The sequence below is a fragment of the Papio anubis genome, chromosome 12 (genome assembly GCF_008728515.1).
Source record: "Papio anubis isolate 15944 chromosome 12, Panubis1.0, whole genome shotgun sequence".
Taxonomy (NCBI): Eukaryota; Metazoa; Chordata; class Mammalia; order Primates; family Cercopithecidae; genus Papio; species Papio anubis.
Window position 1 is genome coordinate 109,648,864 of NC_044987.1, and position 18,979 is coordinate 109,667,842.

The 18,979-nt window shown below is 40.2% G+C and overlaps 1 protein-coding gene across 6 annotated transcripts in view; it reads right to left on the reverse strand.

Annotated features, from left to right (window-relative positions):
• Window positions 1-18,979, reverse strand: part of PATL1 (PAT1 homolog 1, processing body mRNA decay factor) — a 33,139-nt gene that overhangs the window by 5,560 nt on the left and 8,600 nt on the right. For 4 of the 6 annotated variants that reach the window (XR_002516971.2, XM_003919677.4, XM_021925702.2 and 1 more), the window contains exons 3-16: window positions 17,849-18,066; window positions 17,459-17,539; window positions 15,838-16,032; window positions 14,805-14,906; window positions 14,254-14,343; window positions 13,826-14,043; window positions 12,369-12,458; window positions 11,236-11,416; window positions 10,862-10,985; window positions 9,956-10,053; window positions 9,167-9,226; window positions 7,636-7,784; window positions 5,314-5,473; window positions 584-739 (exon numbers count right to left, since the gene is read on the reverse strand). Coding sequence is in view for 5 of the 6 variants with exons in the window: in XM_003919677.4 (XP_003919726.2) it covers window positions 584-739; window positions 5,314-5,473; window positions 7,636-7,784; window positions 9,167-9,226; window positions 9,956-10,053; window positions 10,862-10,985; window positions 11,236-11,416; window positions 12,369-12,458; window positions 13,826-14,043; window positions 14,254-14,343; window positions 14,805-14,906; window positions 15,838-16,032; window positions 17,459-17,539; window positions 17,849-18,066 (1,922 nt within the window). In the remaining variant the exon portion in view is untranslated. The remainder of the gene's footprint in view (window positions 1-583; window positions 740-5,313; window positions 5,474-7,635; window positions 7,785-9,166; window positions 9,227-9,955; window positions 10,054-10,861; window positions 10,986-11,235; window positions 11,417-12,368; window positions 12,459-13,825; window positions 14,044-14,253; window positions 14,344-14,804; window positions 14,907-15,837; window positions 16,033-17,458; window positions 17,540-17,848; window positions 18,067-18,979) is intronic. The other 2 variants (XM_021925704.2, XM_021925703.2) reach the window with 1 other exon arrangement.

An 18,979-nucleotide genomic window follows, 5' to 3' on the forward strand; every position in this document is an offset into this window, starting at 1 on the left:
ACTGCTAAATGCCTACCTAATATGCCTTCCTACCCATTATCAGAACTCTTATGTGTCATGACAATGGCACAAACTAGAAGGTATTTTCTAGCCTTCCCTGCACTTAGGTGTGGCCATGTGACAATGTCCTGGCTATTAACAGTAAGTAGAAGTTTTTGGTTAGAACTCCTGGAAAAAGTCTCAATAAGGAAGATGGGCAGCTGGTCCACACCTTTTTGCCCTCCAAAATCCATCCATCCTTCTTGATGTAAAGCTGAATCTTGAATTCCACAGCCATCTTGGACCATGAGGAATAATGAACATGGAAGCCACTGCTAAGAATGGCAGAGGAAAAAAAGTGAAAAAGCCTGGATCCCTGATGACTGTGGAGCTACTAAATCAAATTTATTTCACACCAGACACATAAAATCCTATTTTGTTGAAACCACTGTTATTTCTAGCCTCTGTTACTAGGAGCTTAATGTAACTCTTGACTGAAAGAAGCCTTTTTCACAAGTTGCTAGAGATACAGCAGCCATTATTTTAATCTATAATGCAAATTAAGACACTTCACAAGTTCAGGGACTGAAGAGGGCAAGATCACCTTGTTCTGGAGCACAGCAGTGAGGTGAGGATTGGAGGGTGCTGGTGTAGCTGCACTTTGAGGTAGGTTCATTAGCTGTTGCAAAAGGCTGGTGATAGTCACTGATGGAAGATGATAGAGGAGGAGAGAGAAGGGACTCAGTAAGCATGGCAGCACCTACAAAAAATAAATAAAAGCATTATATCCTGGCATGTGTTACTTCAGTTACCCTCCATCAGGGGCATGGATGGAAGGATGCTCATTTGCATATTCAACCACTTAAGGCACAAGTCTGGCAGATATGACTAGAGTCTTAACAATGACTTCTAAGCTATCTACTGAGAACTTTTTCATCTCAAAACACCACGACTTGTGTGAACCAAGGGTGTAAAAAAAAATCACTCGCAAATACATACCGAGAGTTATGCTAAAACATCAATATTTTAACTCATCCCATAAATATTCTTAAATGCTTACACTCTGCCAGGCCCCATGGGCTAAAAACAAATGGCAAACAGGACACAGAACCTCAGGGATCTAAAGTACAGCGGAGGAGATATGGGTTAATTGGCAATTTCAATATACTGTGAGAAGCACTCTAAGATAGGTTAAAGGCCAAGCAGAAGAGCACTTCAGGCCAGGAGTTCAAGACTAGTCTGGACAATGTAGTGAGACTTCATCTCTACAACAAATAAAAAAATTTCACCTGTAGTCCCCAGCTACTCAGTAGGCTGAGGTGGTAGGTTTGCTTGAGTCTAGGAGTTCAAGGTTACATTGAACTATGAATGCACCACCACATTCCAGCTTGGGTGACAGGGTGAGACCCACCCTGTCTCAAAAGAAGTGTTTTCAGTGGCCGGGCACGGTGGCTCAAGCCTGTAATCCCAGCACTTTGGGAGGCCGAGACAGGAGGATCACGAAGTCAGGAGATCGAGACCATCCTGGCTAACATGGTGAAACCCCGTCTCTACTAAAAATACAAAAAAATTAGCCGGGTGCAGTGGCGGGCGCCTGTAGTCCCAGCTACACAGGAGGCTGAGGCAGGAGAATGGCGTGAACCTGGGAGGTGGAGCTTGCAGTGAGCCAAGATTGCGCCACTGCACTCCAGCCTGGGCAACAGAGCAAGACTCCGTCTCAAAAAAAAAAGAAGTGTTTTCAGATTTAATTGTATTTTCTCTTATTCTTATAAAAGCTCAATGAGGAAGAAGAGAAATAATTAGCCAATTTTTATAGATTTTTAGAGAATCTATAAAGTGATGAGAAACTCAGTGTTTGGAGTTACACAGCCAGCAGCTAGAGCCAGAACCCAAGGCTGTTGAATTCCAGTCTTCTAGTCATTTATTTCTTTTGTCATGTAGCCAACTGGAAAGTTAAAATACAGAACTATTAATATAAATAACTAGGTTATAACACAACAAAGGAAATCAAGAGTGCTTCCAGACAATCAATGCCCACGGTATAAAGTGATGGTTGGTTTTACTTTAAATGGCACCCGCAAATGGGGAGTAAAATATTTTTTGTGGTCTACTACTATAAATAAAAAAAGCTTTTATTATGGTCATTTTAAAACATACACGAAAATACAAACAGCAGCATAATGACATTGATGTACTCACCACCCAATTTCAACGTCAACCAAACAACATTTTGCCAATCTTATTAAATCCATATTCCTCCTGTATCATATCATTTCATCCCAAAATACATCAGTTTGTATTTCTAACAAAATCTCTCACAATATCATACCTAACAAAATAAATAATAATTTTTTTTCATAGAACATTTCTCAGGAAATAATTTTAAAATATCATCTAGTGTCTGTTCCAAATCCAAATTCCCCCAAATGCCTTTAAAAATGTCTTTTAGCAGCTGAACTTTGTATTAGAACCATTATTGTGCTAATTATGGTTCAAACAAGATCCACACATTGCATTTGCCTGGTAAGGTTTTTAAAATCTCTCTAACAGGTCCTCTGCCACTGGCCCTTTTCTCTTGTTATTTAACTGTTAAAGAAACTGGGTCATTTGTTCTGTAGCTTGAATTTGGCAAACTGCATGTTGGCAGTATCACTTAGCAGGTTCTGCTATCCTTTGTTTCCCTCCTAAACGGATAGTTAGAATAACAGGTTTATTTGATTCAGGTTCAGTAGGGTGTGGGAGGGACATGTGAGAAAATGTCATGGATAGAACTTGTGTGTTTTCCATTGCATTATGTCAAGAAGAGCTAGGTATGGTGGCTCATGCCCATAATCCCTGCATTTTAGGAAGCAGAGATGGGAAGATTGCTTGAGCCCAGGAGCTTGAGACAAGCCTGGAAACATAGGAAGACTCTGTTTCCTTTTTTTTTTTTTTTTTTTTTTTAAAAAAAAGGCACAGTGCTTGGTTGTCCCACTCTTAGAGGTGTTAAGAGTTCATCAGCGGGTTCACGTGTTGCCAGGCTGCTCCAACCACTGTAAAGTTCCCCATCCACTTTTTACCTAATGCTTTTAGCAGCCAGTAATGAGCACTGTCTAGATTGACTGCTTTTCCATTGAGGTTTGTGAAAACCGTTATTTTCTAATTTTATCATTTCTTTTGTATTTATTAGCGAAAATTCTTCTACAAAGAAGAACTTTGTATTATCAACTGTCTGATTACCATGACATTTGGTTTTAATGGAAAGGCAGGATAAATGCTTTTCTTTTCCTTTATTTACCAATTTTCTGAATAGTGAGTTGATGGTCTAGTAGTCTCCAAAGGAGATCAATATATGCTTAAACATTATTAACTCATTAAATATATTTGATATATTTCAATCTACTGCTGTAATTGTTCTTTCTGATGAAAATTATTCCACTTTTGGCCAATGTGAGTCCCTTGAAATTAGTTTGTGCATCCTTTAGACAGGACCCTAGTAATCTATTAACTTCTTGCTTTCTGGCACAATATATTCCAGGATATCTTGTACATTTCATGATTCAGACCTAGAACCAGCTATTACTTCAAGAAAATGGTATTTAGAGATATGGTTTATTACTCCTTAAAACATACAGGTAAAACATACAGAACTAGGTGCTGTATTTCTAGGAGGTAAAATAGTGCCTGGCACATAGAAGTATTCAGCAAATATCTCCCAAACTTGTTTCCACAGAAGAGCTCTGGTGGGATTACAAGTGCCCATTACACTGCATACAATTTACATGCTCTAAGGTAGCTGTTACTTTTTTAGTCTGGTCTTCTATTTTCTAGGATAAACCTCAAATACTGGAACTTTTCCCCAACTCATTTTTCATTTGTGGAATCTTTTTTTTTTTTTTTTTTTTTTTTTTTAGCTGGGACCATAGGCATACACTACTGTGTCCGGCTCAGTTTTTTGTTTTTTTTTTTTTCCTCTAGTTTTAGTAGAGACAGGTTTTCACCATGTTGCCCCAGGCTGGTCTTGAACTCTTGGCCTCAAGTGATCCACTTGCCTCAGCCTCCCAAAGTGTTGGGATTATAGGTGTAAGCCACTGTGCCCAGCCAAATCTTTTAAATATATACTTGTCCCAACCCACTTCACTGCTTTCAATGAGACCTAAACTTCTCTTTCATTTCTTCTGCAGATGCTAACATTTCAAGGATCTATGAAGGAATAGTTTCCCTTTTGTAGCATACCATTTAGAAGGTATTCTGGTGTTCTGTGTTTTCTGGGGACTCATTACTTAGATGGTTATTACTCAACTTGTAGTCTATAACAGGTTCACTCTCATATATTTCACTACTCTGAATCTTGCACTAATATTCATCCTTTGTCCTACTTTTATCAATTTCTTATTTTGAACTTCTTAAGACTATTCTAAATTTTGCTCATCTTTCAGGTGTGCTATGACAAGGATAAGGAGAGAAAAACTCTAACCAAGAATTAACTTGCACATGTGATAACCATGTTAAAATTCCAGCCCAGTTTAGATCATGATAAAAATTATTTAAGGGGCTGGCTCGGGTTGGACGCAGTGGCTCAAGCCTGTAATCCTAGCACTTTGGGAGGCCAAGGCAAGAGGACTGCATGAGTCCAGGAGTTTGAGACCAGTCTGGGCAACGTGGCAAAACCCCGTCTCTACAAAAGGTAAAAAAATTAGCCGAGCATGGTGGCGCATGCCTGTAGTCCCAGCTACTCAGGAGGTGGGAGAATCACCTGAGCCTGGGACACAGAGGTTGCAGTGAGCCAAGATGACACCATTGCACTCCTGCCTGTGTGACAGAGCAAAACTCTGTCTCAAAAAAAAAAAAAAAGAAACCAAAAGGGGACTAGCTCAACTGCTGTGGGATACCATTTAACTAAGTCTACAGGCTAATGTTAAGCTACTGATAACAGACCAATAATGATACTTTATATCTAGCAAAGTAACCAAGACTAAAAGTTTTCAAACTTCAGTGAACATCAGATTCAGTTGGAGACTAAGATACAAAAACCCTAATCCTTCTGTAAATTCTGATTCAGCAGTTTGGGGTGGAACTGACTTATCTACACAAGTAATTCTGATACAGACCACATCTTCACAACTATGTCAAGTAAGAGGGAATTGTTGTTTTTCTCATGTTTAGAAACGTAGTCTGTTATGGGATTAAAAATATAGGCCTGAAATACTAAAGGTTTTGTTTTAAATAATCAAATCACACGGCCAAAGATTAGACAAAAATACAAAAGGGAAGGAGAGGAAAATAAGTTTGCATTCTAGAAATCTTATCAGTTATAAAGACTCAAAGGCAAGATGTCCCATCTTGCATAGTCACCTCATCTTGTGCATCCTTCTTGATAAGGAAAGGGAGGTTCCTGGCTGTTGTCATGAGAATGTCAGCTGCTTGCTCTGTGGAGAGGAAAGGAAGAATACGGGCAACCATTCTCTTCCCTTTTCGGATACACATGATCTGTACAAAGTGGTCATCACTAGGCCTGCAACGGAAGAAAAATGCCAACTTAGGTCAGCAAGAACAATTAAGAAACCCTCATTTTTTTCCTCTTAGATGTTACTGAATGAATATACTGCATTCATTTTCATTCTACAATAAAATAAATTAGTAGGAATTACTTCTCCAAATCTCAACCAAATAAAAAGTAAATTTTCAGGTTTTACAAATGTAGAAAATCATCATTTCACAAATTATATGGTTAAAAAAAAACTTGGCCAACTGTATGCACTAATTTCCTTAACTTTTTTTCTTTTTTTTTTTCTCTCTTTTTTTTTTTTTTTTGAGACAATGTCTCACTTTGTTACCCAGGCTGGAGTGCAGTGGCGCTGTCTTGGCTCACTGCAGCCTCCACCTCTTGGATTCAAGTGATTCTCCTGCCTCAGCCTCCCAAGCAGCTGGGACAATAGATGCCTGCCACCATGACCAGCTGATTTTTGTATTTTTCTAGAGACAGGGTTTCACCATGTTGGCCAGGCTGGTCTCTGAATTCCTGACCTCAAGTGATCCACCCCCTCAGGGTCCCAAAGTGCTTGGCCTCCCTCTCTTAACTTTTAAGTAACCATACAAATAACATAGGTTAACAGAGCAATAGCTTTAAAAAAAAAAAAAAGAAAAAGAAAAACATTCATCAACTCAGAGTTAATTAGTGTTACCGCCGGGCGCGGTGGCTCAAGCCTGTAATCCCAGCACTTTGGGAGGCCGAGACGGGCGGATCACGAGGTCAGGAGATCGAGACCATCCTGGCTGACACGGTGAAACCCCGTCTCTACTAAAAAAATACAAAAAACTAGCCGGGCGAGGTGGCGGGCGCCTGTACTCCCAGCTACTCGGGAGGCTGAGGCAGGAGAATGGCGTGAACCCGGGAGGCGGAGCTTGCAGTGAGCTGAGATCCGGCCACTGCACTCCAGCCTGGGCGACAGAGCGAGACTCCCTCTCAAAAAAAAAAAAAAAAAATTAGTGTTACCATTTTAAACAACATTTTGCTTTGTATTACATATTTTTTCTTTCATAGAACAATGGGCTCATAGAATGCATATGGTTTTGTACCTTGACTTTTTTCACTCAACAACTTATTTCTATGTCAATAAATATATTTCAACCACATACATTTTAATGGCTAGATAACATTCCAATCTATGGATAAACCATTTATTCAACCAGTTCCCTGTCAGCCTAACTCCAGACAAGGTGTGTTGAAAAGGAAGTGCTTATTCTTTTTTCTTTTTTTTTGAGACAGAGTCTCACTCTGTTGCCCAGGCTGGAGTGCAGTGGCGCAATCTCAGCTCACTGCAAGCTCCGCCTCCCGGGTTCACGCCATTCTCCTGCCTCAGCCTCCCGAGTAGCTGGGACTACAGGCGCCCGCCACCGCGCCCGGCTAATTTTTTGTATTTTTAGTAGAAACGGGGTTTCACCGTGGTCTCAATCTCCTGACCTTGTGATCCGCCCGCCTCGGCCTCCCAAAGTGCTGGGATTACAGGCGTGAGCCACCGTGCCCAGCGGAAGTGCTTATTCTTATGTTTGGTTTTGTGTATGTCCTGGCTTAGAAGGATCAGCGATTCTCTTGAACGGGTAAAAGGACAGGGAGTTATTAGAAGTTGTAGTTCTCTTGAATATATCAAATAAGTATTTAGGATTTACAGAACATTTAACATGAGCAAGATTCTTTTGCAGATAATGGGGTAGGAGAGGGATTCCTCATTGGAAGACTGAATGGTTTCAACAGGATATAAATATTTTGTGGAAATCCCAGGAAGTATAAATGTTTGTATATCTGATCTTAATAATAATAAAGATTACAAGGTTAAACATGCTAGTAATCATAAATCAGGTGCAATCTGTAAGCACAAAAACAAGAACCCAATAATGTTATCCACTATATCTCTAGCCCCTAGCACTGTCCCTGGAAGATACTATGTATTTGTTGAATGATAAATTCAGGATAAAGAGGTTTTTCTTCTTTCCTCACTGGAAAAGATAATTCATATTTTAAATAAAGTGGCATTTGAGTTAGGCTAAAAGGATAGATTCTGAGCTTACAGAGATGGTAGGGAGTGTACCTAAGAAGCAGAAATGTATGAAGTCCAGTTATGACAGAGGAAGGAGTCCAGTTAGTTTAATGTTTTCCTCAAAGTGCATAATGCTTACCTCTCTTGTCCAGGCAATTTCCCCCTCAAGTTGTCATACATGCTACAAATTTTGTGCTTTCTCTCATCCATTAGGGCAGGTCGCTCTTCTTCTAGACATAGGAGATAACGTCTTTCATAGTCCTCCACATCAAGGAGTAAGCTGTAGGTCTAAGAAGGGAGACAAAAGCAGGCCACAGCATGCTGGGTCAGAACCAGAGTATTAGTTAAACAATTTCACTGTTTAGGACTGACTACTAGAAAAAGACAAAAGAATACAAACTTATTATAGAAAGACTGAGATTTTTTTTTAATGTGGAAAACCATATGAAATAACTTAAAAAGTTCCTCAAACCACCATTCTTTGTCTCTCTCTGACCTCCATTCTACCAGGCAAAGATATTAAAATAGTCCGGGCACGGTGGCTCATGCCTGTAATCCCAGCACTTTGGGAGGCCGAGATGGGCAGATCACCTGAGGTTGGGAGTTTAAGATCAGCCTGAACAACATGGAGAAACCCCGTCTCTACTAAAAATACAAAATTAGCCGGGTGTAGTGGCAAATGCCTGTAATCCCAGCTATGCGGGTGGCTGAGGCAGGACAATTACTTGAACCCCGTAGGCGGAGGTTGTGGTGAGCCAAGATCTCGCCATTGCACTTCAGCCTGGGCAACAAGAGTGAAACTCTGTCTCAAAAAAAAAAAAAAGATAGTAAAATAATTACACTTTCCTTGACCAGACTGGCCAACATGGTAAAACCCCATCTCTACTAAAAACACAAAAAATTAGTCGGGTGAGGTAGCCTGCACCTGTAATCCCAACTACTTAAGAGGCTAAGGCAGGAGAATCGCTTGAACCCAGGAGGTGGTGGTTGCAGTGAGCTGAGATCACACCACTGCACTCCAGCCTGGGCGACAGAGTGAGACTCTGTCTCAAAAAGGAAAAAAAAAAAGGCAATCCAAAGAGAAAACTACTACTATCATCTCCATTTTTACAGATAAAGAAACTGAGCGTAGAAAGGTTAAATAACGTGCCTTAAGTTACAGACTCAGAAATGGAAAAGACATGATTTGCAGCTTGGTTCTAGAGTCCATGCTTTTAACCACTATGGTGTATGGCCTTACAATGTGGTGTTTACATTTTACAAATCAACTATTAATATCCATTAGTTTCCTCAGCACCCAGAATAGTGCCAGTAAATATCTGTGAACTAAATTAATCCATAGGTAGGACAATGTAATTTTTATTCCCATTTTATCAGGCTTAGAGAGGTGACTTGCCCAAAGACACTCAGCTATTAACTGAATAAGCTTGGACAAAAACCCAGTACACTTCCAACTTTAACTGCAGTGTTCTTTCTATGATGCCAATAGGTGAAACATAACATAATCCTTTCCAGAGTTATCTGGTACACAACAGTCACTTACCAAGAATATATTCATGAATTAAAACCAAAGAACACTGATTGATTGCTCACTGTTTCAGTTCTAGTGTATACATACATGTGACCGTTCCATATTTGAAACTAACTACAGCAACAAATTCTAAACTTACTTTCTCAATTATGACAAGGGTTTTTCTCCTCTTGTCTCGAACTTGTTTTTCTTTTGTCTCCTAAAAAAGAGAAGACTATTCAATGCAAATTCTTTACCTTTGTCAAAATAATTTACCAAGTGTGCATCTGTAGGTTCATTTGTGACAGTACTTTGAGAAGATAATTGAGTCTCTGAAAGTTAATCTAAAACAACCCTAGTATGAACAAAGGTCAAAGCTGACTTAACCCACAAACTATTAAATTGCATTCATAGGTAGGCAAGGGGTAATCTTAGTAGAGGATAAGGAAATCATATGAAATATGAAAATCTTGTTTTTTATTTTTAAACTTTAATTTTATGTTCAAGGGTACACGTGCAGGTTATAGGGTACATGTGTTTGTTACACAGGTAAACTTGTGTTATGGGGGTTGTACAAATTCTTTCATCACCCAGGTACTAAGCCTCGTACCCCAAAATTATTTTTTCTGATCCTCTTTCTGAAAATCTTAAAATACATAGAAAATGATAATTTTTTAAAACATCAAACTGGAGTAAACACATGCTGTTTGCAGCCAGAGCTACCCAGTCCAAAGACTCCTGCCACCCTAGTCCCTGCCTGGCTGCCTTAGAAATGAAGGTGTTAATATTGCAGCACATCTGTGGAAAACTAGAATGCATGACAAGGTAGGAGGTCCCAGGTTAGACTATAAACAACTCTACCATGCCCGATCTCATTCCATGGTGGCCCTGCCAAAAGAAATGGTCACAAATCAGATGTTCTTAAACAGACAGTTGTGTTGACACTTACATCATCCTCACTCCGAGATGTCACAACAGCATCAATCATTTTTCGGGGATTATTCACACTAGAAACAGTAAGCTTTCCCAAAGAGCCCTCAAATTGCACTGCAAAGACAAAAAAAAAAAAAAAATCCAACAAAATAAAAAGTCAGCAATGCAGGCAGGCAGTGTTCAAATAAGATTTTTACTTTCCTCTGTACCTTACTCATAGTCTAATAACTTACTGCAAAAGTCAATGTGTTATTTAGGCCGGGTGTGGTAACTCACACCTATTATCCCAGCACTTTGGGAGGCCGAGGTGGGTGGGTCACTTGAGGCCAGGAGTCCGAGACCAGCCCGGCCAACATGGCGAAACCCCGTCTCTACTAAAAGTACAAAAATTAGCTGGATGTCGTGGTACACGCCTGTAATCCCAGCTACTCAGGAGGGTGAGACATGAGAGTCGCTTGAGCCCAGGAGGTGGAGGTTGCAGCGAGCTGAGATGGCACTAATGCACTCCAGCCTGGGCAACAGAGTAAGGCTCTTTCTCAAAAAAAAAAAAAAAAAAAAAAAGGGTCAATGTGTTATTTAAAGCAACCCCTCATCAAAATCTATCCTTTCTCTCTTTTTTTGTTACAATAATTATCACAATAAAAATCTAAAGTATTTCCCCCTTATTTTAGGGGTACTGAAAATTAGAATACATTTAAAAAATCATGAAATCTCAAGTAGAAAAGGACCTGAAAAGGCACATGTCAAAGCGTTCAGTCCAGGCTTGAATAAAGGCTGAGTTTTGCATTTATTAAGGACAATGGTACTTTAAAATCACTTTGAAATGTCTTTACATATCCTTCCACATATACACTTGTCTATATTTAATCAGCGGCTTCTCAAATTTCTTTTATTATGGGCATCTTTCTTATGAGGACCTTACCTGGCTTATAGGCGTGCTCCAGTTTGGCCACCTGAGGGGTGATAAGCTTGGTGCGCTCCTTCTTAGGGCCATCACCTTGTATTTCTTCAGCAGCTGACAGTTTCTCCAGTTTTTCAAAGTAATTCTACCATGAGAGGATGATTTCGGTTGTAACATAAGCACAGAACACGACTGTTGTTTACCATCAAATAATTTATGCCAGTGACAGTAACACAAGTTCAGTTCTAGAAATGTACTGATAGTGAGTAGTGCAAGAGGCTAAGTATCTCAAAAGAAAATTTTACAAATATTTAATTGTACCAATATTTAAATGAATACCCTTACCAGTGTAGGGGACCAAACTATTATCCTCAAAACTAGCACAGAGTATTTACCTGGTAATAAAAATCATCCAGGTAGGGATCAGTGCTTTGCAGTTGCATCATCTGGATTTTGGAGACCCAATCCTTTTCCCGCTGCAACATGAGATTGGCATATGGATCCTTTCGGAGATGATCTTGATGACTGCTCCGGTGACTTCCTCTATCTCCTGCACCATTGAGATTCCGATGCTGACTGAAAAACATACACCACATTCACTCCAAGTGGGCAAATTAATTACGCTTTTTAACACAGAGGAATAAATGAGGCCAATTTTTTTTTTTTTAAAGATTCCCCTTGCTTTTCTTAAAAGGGGAGTGAAAAAGAACTAAGTTTTAATAGAATTTAAGAGGAAAGAGCTATGTAATAAATAATCAAGAAATAAAACTAAGATCTGAGTACCTTTCCATATGCTAAGCATATTCACCTGTGGACTTTTGTATAAGCTCTAGAATAACTCTGTGAGGTAGGTAGTTTTCTCTTCCCCACTTAAGACAACAAACCGACGCCAAAGAGAGATCAAGTAACTTGTCCAAAGCCATACATCTAGTGGTGGACTAAGGGATTTTGACACAGGCGATTTAGCTCTGAAGTCTACATAAATATTTTAAACTCATTAAAAATCACGAAATATTTCAAATTCAGAGAAAAAGCCCAGCAAATACTATAATAAATATCCATTTACCCATCATCTAGAGCTAATAGAAAAAAATGTATTTGGTTGAATTTGCTTCAAATATTTTAAAGTAATATTAAATTAACACAGTGTTACACTGACAGAGGCCCTGTTGTACCCCTCTAGACCCAGTTTCCAGCTTCTCTTCCTTCATAGAGGAACCACTATCATGCCTTGGTATGTATCCTCCCTGAAATGTTTTTGTACGTTTATTACTTGTGTGTCTGTGTTTAAATATTACACAGTATTATTCTGTGTGCCTTTTAGTTTTACATAAATGGTACATGTAATTCCGTTCCTTGCTTCTTTACTCAATATTATGCTTTTCATATTTACATGTTGATAATACATTCAGGTTTACGGATACGAAGTAAACTTACAAAAAAAACAAACAACTAAATAGCATGTTGTTACACTGTCAAAATTAAAAGCTGAATTAAGAAGCCATAAAGGAGTTGGATGAGTACTTACTTTCTATTCTGTTGCTGTCTCTGATACAAGAGTCGACGGTGCTGTGGATGAAGGTGAGTTGTGTCCGGTCTAAACACTGGGGCCTGAGATCTAAGAAAAATGGAACAGAGGTTCTCAGCTTGGTCATCCTGATGATTTGAAATTTTAAAGAATGTTGTCAGTACAGGATAACTTCATACAGGTTAACTTAAGGGACTACAAAAGTCTATTCGGGCTGGGTGCAGTGTGTAATCCCAGCACTTTGGGAGGCCAAGGCGGGTGGAACACTTGAGGTCAGGAGCTCAAGACCAGCCTGGCCAACATGGTGAAACCCTGTCTTTATTAAAAATACAAAAATTAGCTGGGTGTGGTAGCAGGCGCCTGCAGTTCCAGCTACTTGGAAGGCTGAGGCAGTAGAATCGCTTGAGCCTAGGTGGCAGAGTTTGCAGTGAGCTGATATCGTGTGGGTCACTGCACTCCAGCCTGGGAGGCAGAGTGAGACTCTGTCTCAAAAAAATAAAAAAATAAAAAAGTCTATTCTAAGGAGACCTTTTAGAAGCAAAAGATAGTCATATTTTTACATATCTTCCACAAAGACCAAGTTCTAAAAGGGTGATCATGAAATCTGAGTGAATTAGGAGTAAAGCAGTATAATTCTTTTTCTCTTTGCTTTTAACTGTTTAACAGAAGTCTCTAAGTAGGTTTAACATACTCAGTTTCAACTATGTGGGAATATTATTAAAGATATATGTGTGATAGTTAATATGACTAGGCCTTAGTACCCAGTTATTTGGTCAAACACTGCTTAGATGTTGCTGTGAGGGTATTTTGTAAAGATGTGATTAACATTTATAACAAACTAAAGTTTCCCAGAAGAAGGAATTCTGCCTCAAGAGTGGAACACAAAAATCCTGCTTGAGTGCCTTGACTGCTGACCTGCTATACTTATTTCAAACTCAAGACTGCAACTTGAGCTTTTAAAAACTGTTTCTTGCCTGCTGGTCTGTCTTACGGATTTCGAACTTGTCAGTCTCTACAATCACATGAGCCGATTTCTTAAAATAAAACTTGCTCACATGAACATTCTTGCTCTCTTTCCTCTACTGGTTCTCAGGTGTCTCTTGAAAATCCTGACTGCCACAATACGATATGTAATAAAACACAACTTCACCGAAACAGGAACTTGAACCCCTTTTGTTATAAAACCAGAGGATAAAAGCAAACAACTTAGCTAGTGTGAAGATTAGCTGACTTTTCAGCATCTGTCGCTCTATTCCATACCTTCTGGTAATGTGAGAAAAATGTGATTCACAAGAAAGCCTGGAGATTGTCAAACATTTCCATGTTTGTCAACCTGAGGATCCAATAACATCTTAAAATTTATTAGTTAGCAAATATCAAGAGACTTATAAAACTACACATCCACAATCAAGAGACTTGGCTGATAATTGATAAATAGTGGCATTGATTTTGTATACCTTAGGTTTTGCAGGTGGGGTCCTGGGCCAGGAGGGTGCTGCTGTGGAGGTGGTGTAGCGGAGGGTGGAGCACTAAAGAAGGCACGGAAGCCTGGTGCTGGGGGAAGCATCTGCCCAACTCGCCCTTGTAGCAACTTGGGATTCATGGCAGCAAGTGGACTACCAACAAATCCAGGCACCCGTGCAAACTGGCTGGGAGACATCCGTCCAGGCTGTAGCTACAAAGAGGAAAATCTTAGATTTAGACAATTAGCAAGTCCCTTTGCTTTTGTCTACAGAAAGGTGAATACTGTTTCCATCAATAACTTTATTTGAAAAAGTAAAAGCAAAAATAAGAGTAGTGATTAACAGCAAAAAAGGGGCTACCATCTAATGAACTTTAGGAAAGTAGGAGAGTTCTTTATGAGTAGGGTTAATCACAGGCTTACCTGTGCTCCTCCAAGAAGCTGTGCTCTCTGGAGGGGGCTGAGAACAGGAGGAACACTAGGAGGAAAAGGGTGACCCAGGAGGGAAGAGTTCTAAGATAAAAAAAAAAAAAAAAAAAAAAAAAGAATATGCTATAAAACAGGGGGCACATCAATATAATAATAAGGAAACTCAGCAGAAATGCAGTATAAACTTGGGTATAATAACTCTCAAATTACAGAGTCAAGTTCTGGAATATAAAAAAAGAGTAACGCTAGGAATTACAAAAACACCATGACCATGTGACATGAAAAAGAAAGCAGTAGAATGTGGGACTGAAACGGTAGGAACCAGATGATCACAATCAGTTTAGATTTTTGAAGATAAGAAAAGAGTTGATGTAAGAAACAACTGTCCTCTGACCTTGGGACAATTGGATCCAGAAATTTAAGGAGATTATAAAAAATAGGTATAATTTAGGAGATGTCAGCAAATCTAAATACTGGCAGTGATCATACAAATAGCGATCAGAAAATACATACTGCACATTTTTGTGAGGCTTAAAGTGACATACCGGGACACTGCAGAGCTGGTTTGGAGACATCCTCTCACCATAGGGAGCAGGATAACGAGGTGGCATTGGGGGCCGAACATGGACAGGCTTCGGACACAGAATCTATCAGGACAAACATATATACAACTACACTCAATGAAATCAGTTTTTCTTCCACCTACACTCCCTCCCCTCAAGTACTGGTAGAGACACAGAACTCAATGCAAAGCCCTACTTCTAAGCAAATTGCTATGGCTACAGGTTCAAATACAGAACCTTGGGCCACTTTCTCTCACAAATCAAGTACAGTGTCAGCATTAACTGAGGAAGATTTAGCTAATTCTCCAGTTATCCCCACCCTTCCATGCTGTCTGAGGGAGATACCAGCAGATATTCTGACTTGCAAATTCTCTCCAAGAGGATATATTTTGGTAGCACTGAGGGAGAAGGAATGATAAGAAAGCTGGAGGATTAACTAAGTCCTATTCTGAAGCCCCTGTGATATGGCCGCCATGCTCAGCACTTTTGTGATACATTGTGACTCCACCATTTCATAGGATGTTGAGCCTAACTAGGCCATACCAACACCACCCTCCCCCCATACCTTCCAAATTGGCCTTCCTTTTCAGCTGCTGGTTTCAGGTGGAGGAAAGTCTATGGAACAGGACTGCACAGGCTCTAGGGAAAGCAGGGATATCTTAAAGGTAAAAAGGGATGTGGACAATGCTGTGTGTTCCCACTCCCCCCAGCTTTCAGTTATCTCTCTGACAATGTTTTGGGCAGCCAGCAAAACACTTTAAAAAGGATATATGTGCTAAATGTGGCTAACTACCATTTTTTCTCCCCCAATTAAAAGGCAGCAGCAATAGCAGCAGCAAAGGGTATCAGGGAATGTGTCTCTTATTTGTACTAATTTATCCTCTAACTAGCTATTTTTCTTTCTAATCTAATGCCTACCCAAAATTTCCACCCTCCACCCAACATCACCAATTTTCCAAATAATTTTGCCCAGATTCCCAATATCCTGGGCTGTGTGCTTGTTAATGAGAGGTACCTGTTGGGTGAAGCTGGGTACAGCCATCTGTTTAGGTGGGGTGCCTATGGGGACAGCTCTAACAGGAGGACTGCCAATGATAGGTGAAGTTGACCGCCTTGGTAATGCACGTTCAGAAAGGTCCCGATCATCTTCTGGACCCTGGGGGGGCCTCTGAGGCAAGGCATATTCTAATACAGACACTGTAGGCATTTCCTAATTGAGGAAGTGGTAAAATAAAATAGAAATTAACTAACTTGATATGTTTTAGTAATCTCTACAGATGCCAAAAACACCTTAAGAAATTTTTAAACTTTATTTTTAATTCACATATAGTAAAATTTACTTTTTGGTATATGGTTCTCTGAGTTTGGTAAGTAAGTGGCTCTTCATGCCTGAAATCCCAGAGCTTTGGGAGGCTGAGGTGGGAGGCTCACTTGAAGCCAGGAGTTTGAGACTAGCCTGGGTAACACAGCGAGACTTCATTTGTACAAAAATAAAAAAACTTAGCCAGGCATGGTGGCATGTGCCTGTAGTCTCAGCTGCTCAAGAGGCCGAGGTGGGAGGATCACTTGAGCCCAGGAGTTCAAGGTTACAGAGAGCTATGACTGTACCAGTGCCTAGCCTGGTTGACACAGCAAGACCTGGTCTCAAAAAAAAAAAAGAGAGCGAGCAAGAACAGCTGTATCGCTCCCCACAAATTCCACTGTATTGTTCCTTTGCAGTTAACTCCTCCTGCCATGCCCAACCACTAGTAAACACTGATGACTTCTCTGTCTATAGTTTTGCATAGAAGTGACTTTTTTTTTTTTTTTTTTTTTTTTTTGAGAGGGAGTCTGCACTGTCGCTGAGCTGGAGTCACCAGTGGCGGATCTCAGCTCACTGCAAGCTCCGCCCTCCCAGGTTTCACGCCATTCTCCTGCCTCAGCCTCCCTGCTTCTGGGACTACAAGCGCTCCCGCCACCGCCCGGCTATTTTTTGTATTTTTAGTAGAGCCAGGTTTTCACTGTGTTAGCCAGGATGGTCTCGATCTCTGACCTCGTGATCCCAGCCTGTCGGCCTCCCAAAGTGCTGGGATTACAGGCTTGAGCCGCAGCCCGGCCAGCTTTTTTTTGAGATGGAGTCTCACTCTGTTGCCCAGGCTGGAGTGCAGTGGCGCGATCTTGCTTTACTACAACTTCCACTTCCCAGGTTCAAGTGATTATCCTGCCTCAGCCTCCTGAGTAGCTGGGATTACAGGCATCCACCACCACACCAGGTTAATTTTTGTATTTTAGTAGAGATGGGGTTTCACCATGTTGGCCAGGCTGGTCTCGAACTCCTCACCTCAAGTGATCCGCCCGCATCAGCCTCTCAAAGTGATGGGATTACATGCGTGAGCCACCACGCCTGGCTCAGAAAAGACTTCTTAAGTGATTCAAATCATAATCATACACTAACAAATTTAAATTCCAATGGCTCCCTTGCAACCTTTACCCTGGAGGCTAAAGAAAGGCATAGCTAAGTGCTGGATGCAGTAGTTGACATAATTCTAGCAAATGAAAGACCTATAAATCCCTTCAGTAAGGAAAGGATGACAACAGGAACCCACTTAAAATTTTTGGATATTAGAAATTTTATATAAAGAGAAAGTATTTAATACCTGAGCAAGCAGTGGTCCTCGGATTCGCCTCAGAACTTCAGATCCATCCCAGATACTGGAATTCAGGCTTCCTGGTTGGGGCTAACAAAAAAGGAAAACATACACACAAAGTCTGAAATGTTGTATACTCTCTGGGTGACTTATCTGCTGTTGGGGAGCAAGGTTCCAAAAGAGCCTCAAGCTGCTTTAGAATAAGAAATTATGGGGCTCCAGAATATATATTATTCCCCAACTTTATCTCTAGAACTGCTATCATCAGGAAATATATTATCAATTTTCTCTGGCACATGTAAATCTCTCATTAGAATAGATAAAATAAAATGGCAAAGTTCAATACTTCACTTTAATTTTTAGTCTGCTATAGTCCTCAAATCAGAGTAACTTACTTACTTGTAAAACTGGCCTGGTCTGCACTGCCCTCATGATAGCTGGATCTTCTAGTTCATTTTCAATCACCATCTTGCTGAGCCTTTCTGCCAGATTCTCCTCATGGTCACCCAACAAGTCCATTTCATCTCTCTCTCCATTGCCTGTTTGTTCATTAACTGCCACTGGTAGCTTTTCTTCCAATTCAGCCAGGCGCTCATGTGCTTCCTGCCAATCATCATCTATAAGATGACACAGTTGATGTAAGAAATAGTTCATAGTGGTACGAAAAAGTTTTACACAATTATTCTGTTATTTATTTTTTAAGACAGAGTCTCACTCTGTCGCCCAGGCTGCAGTGCAGTGGCGTGATCTCAGCTCACTGCAACCTCCACCTCCCGGGTTCAAGCGATTCTCTGCCTCAGCCTCCCGAGTAGCTGGAGTAGCTGGGACTACAGGCACCCGCCACCACACCTGGCTAATTTCTGTATTTTTAGTAGAGTTGGGGTTTCACCATGTTGGCCAGGCTGATCTCGAACTCCTGACCTCAAATGATCCACTCACCTCACCCACCTCAGCCTCCCAAAGTGCTGGGATTACAAGCATGAGCCACCATGCCCGGCCTACACAATTCTGTTAACCAAATGAATAATTCCAGAAGATAGGCAGAAAGTTAAGTTTCCACTTAGAAACAGGATATAAGGTTTAAACTAAGGGACATAAAAGCGTGCTTTTTACTATTAAAAGCAAATAACATTATACCAGGAATAAAATTTAAAAATGTGAATTAATAGCTTAAAACATCAATAATGTCCAAACTATATTCTGAAACTGTTTCCTAAACTGGTGATAGATATGTATAGTACTACTAGTTGGTTTTGAGATTCTATGACATTTCAAGCAAAAACTTTAAAGGGAAGTTAAAACTCATAGCATTAGCACACAACTTTCTTTTAGATTATAAGTGCCACATTCTTTACATGCTTTTGAATCCATTTGTTCCATTCAATAAATATTTGGTAAGCATCTATTATGTGACAAGCCCTGTTTTAGATGCATGGGATACACTGGTGTACAAAAAGACAGAGATTCCGCCTTTGTAACACTTTCATGCAAGCAGGAAAGAGAGATAGACAATAAGCATAATAATTAGAT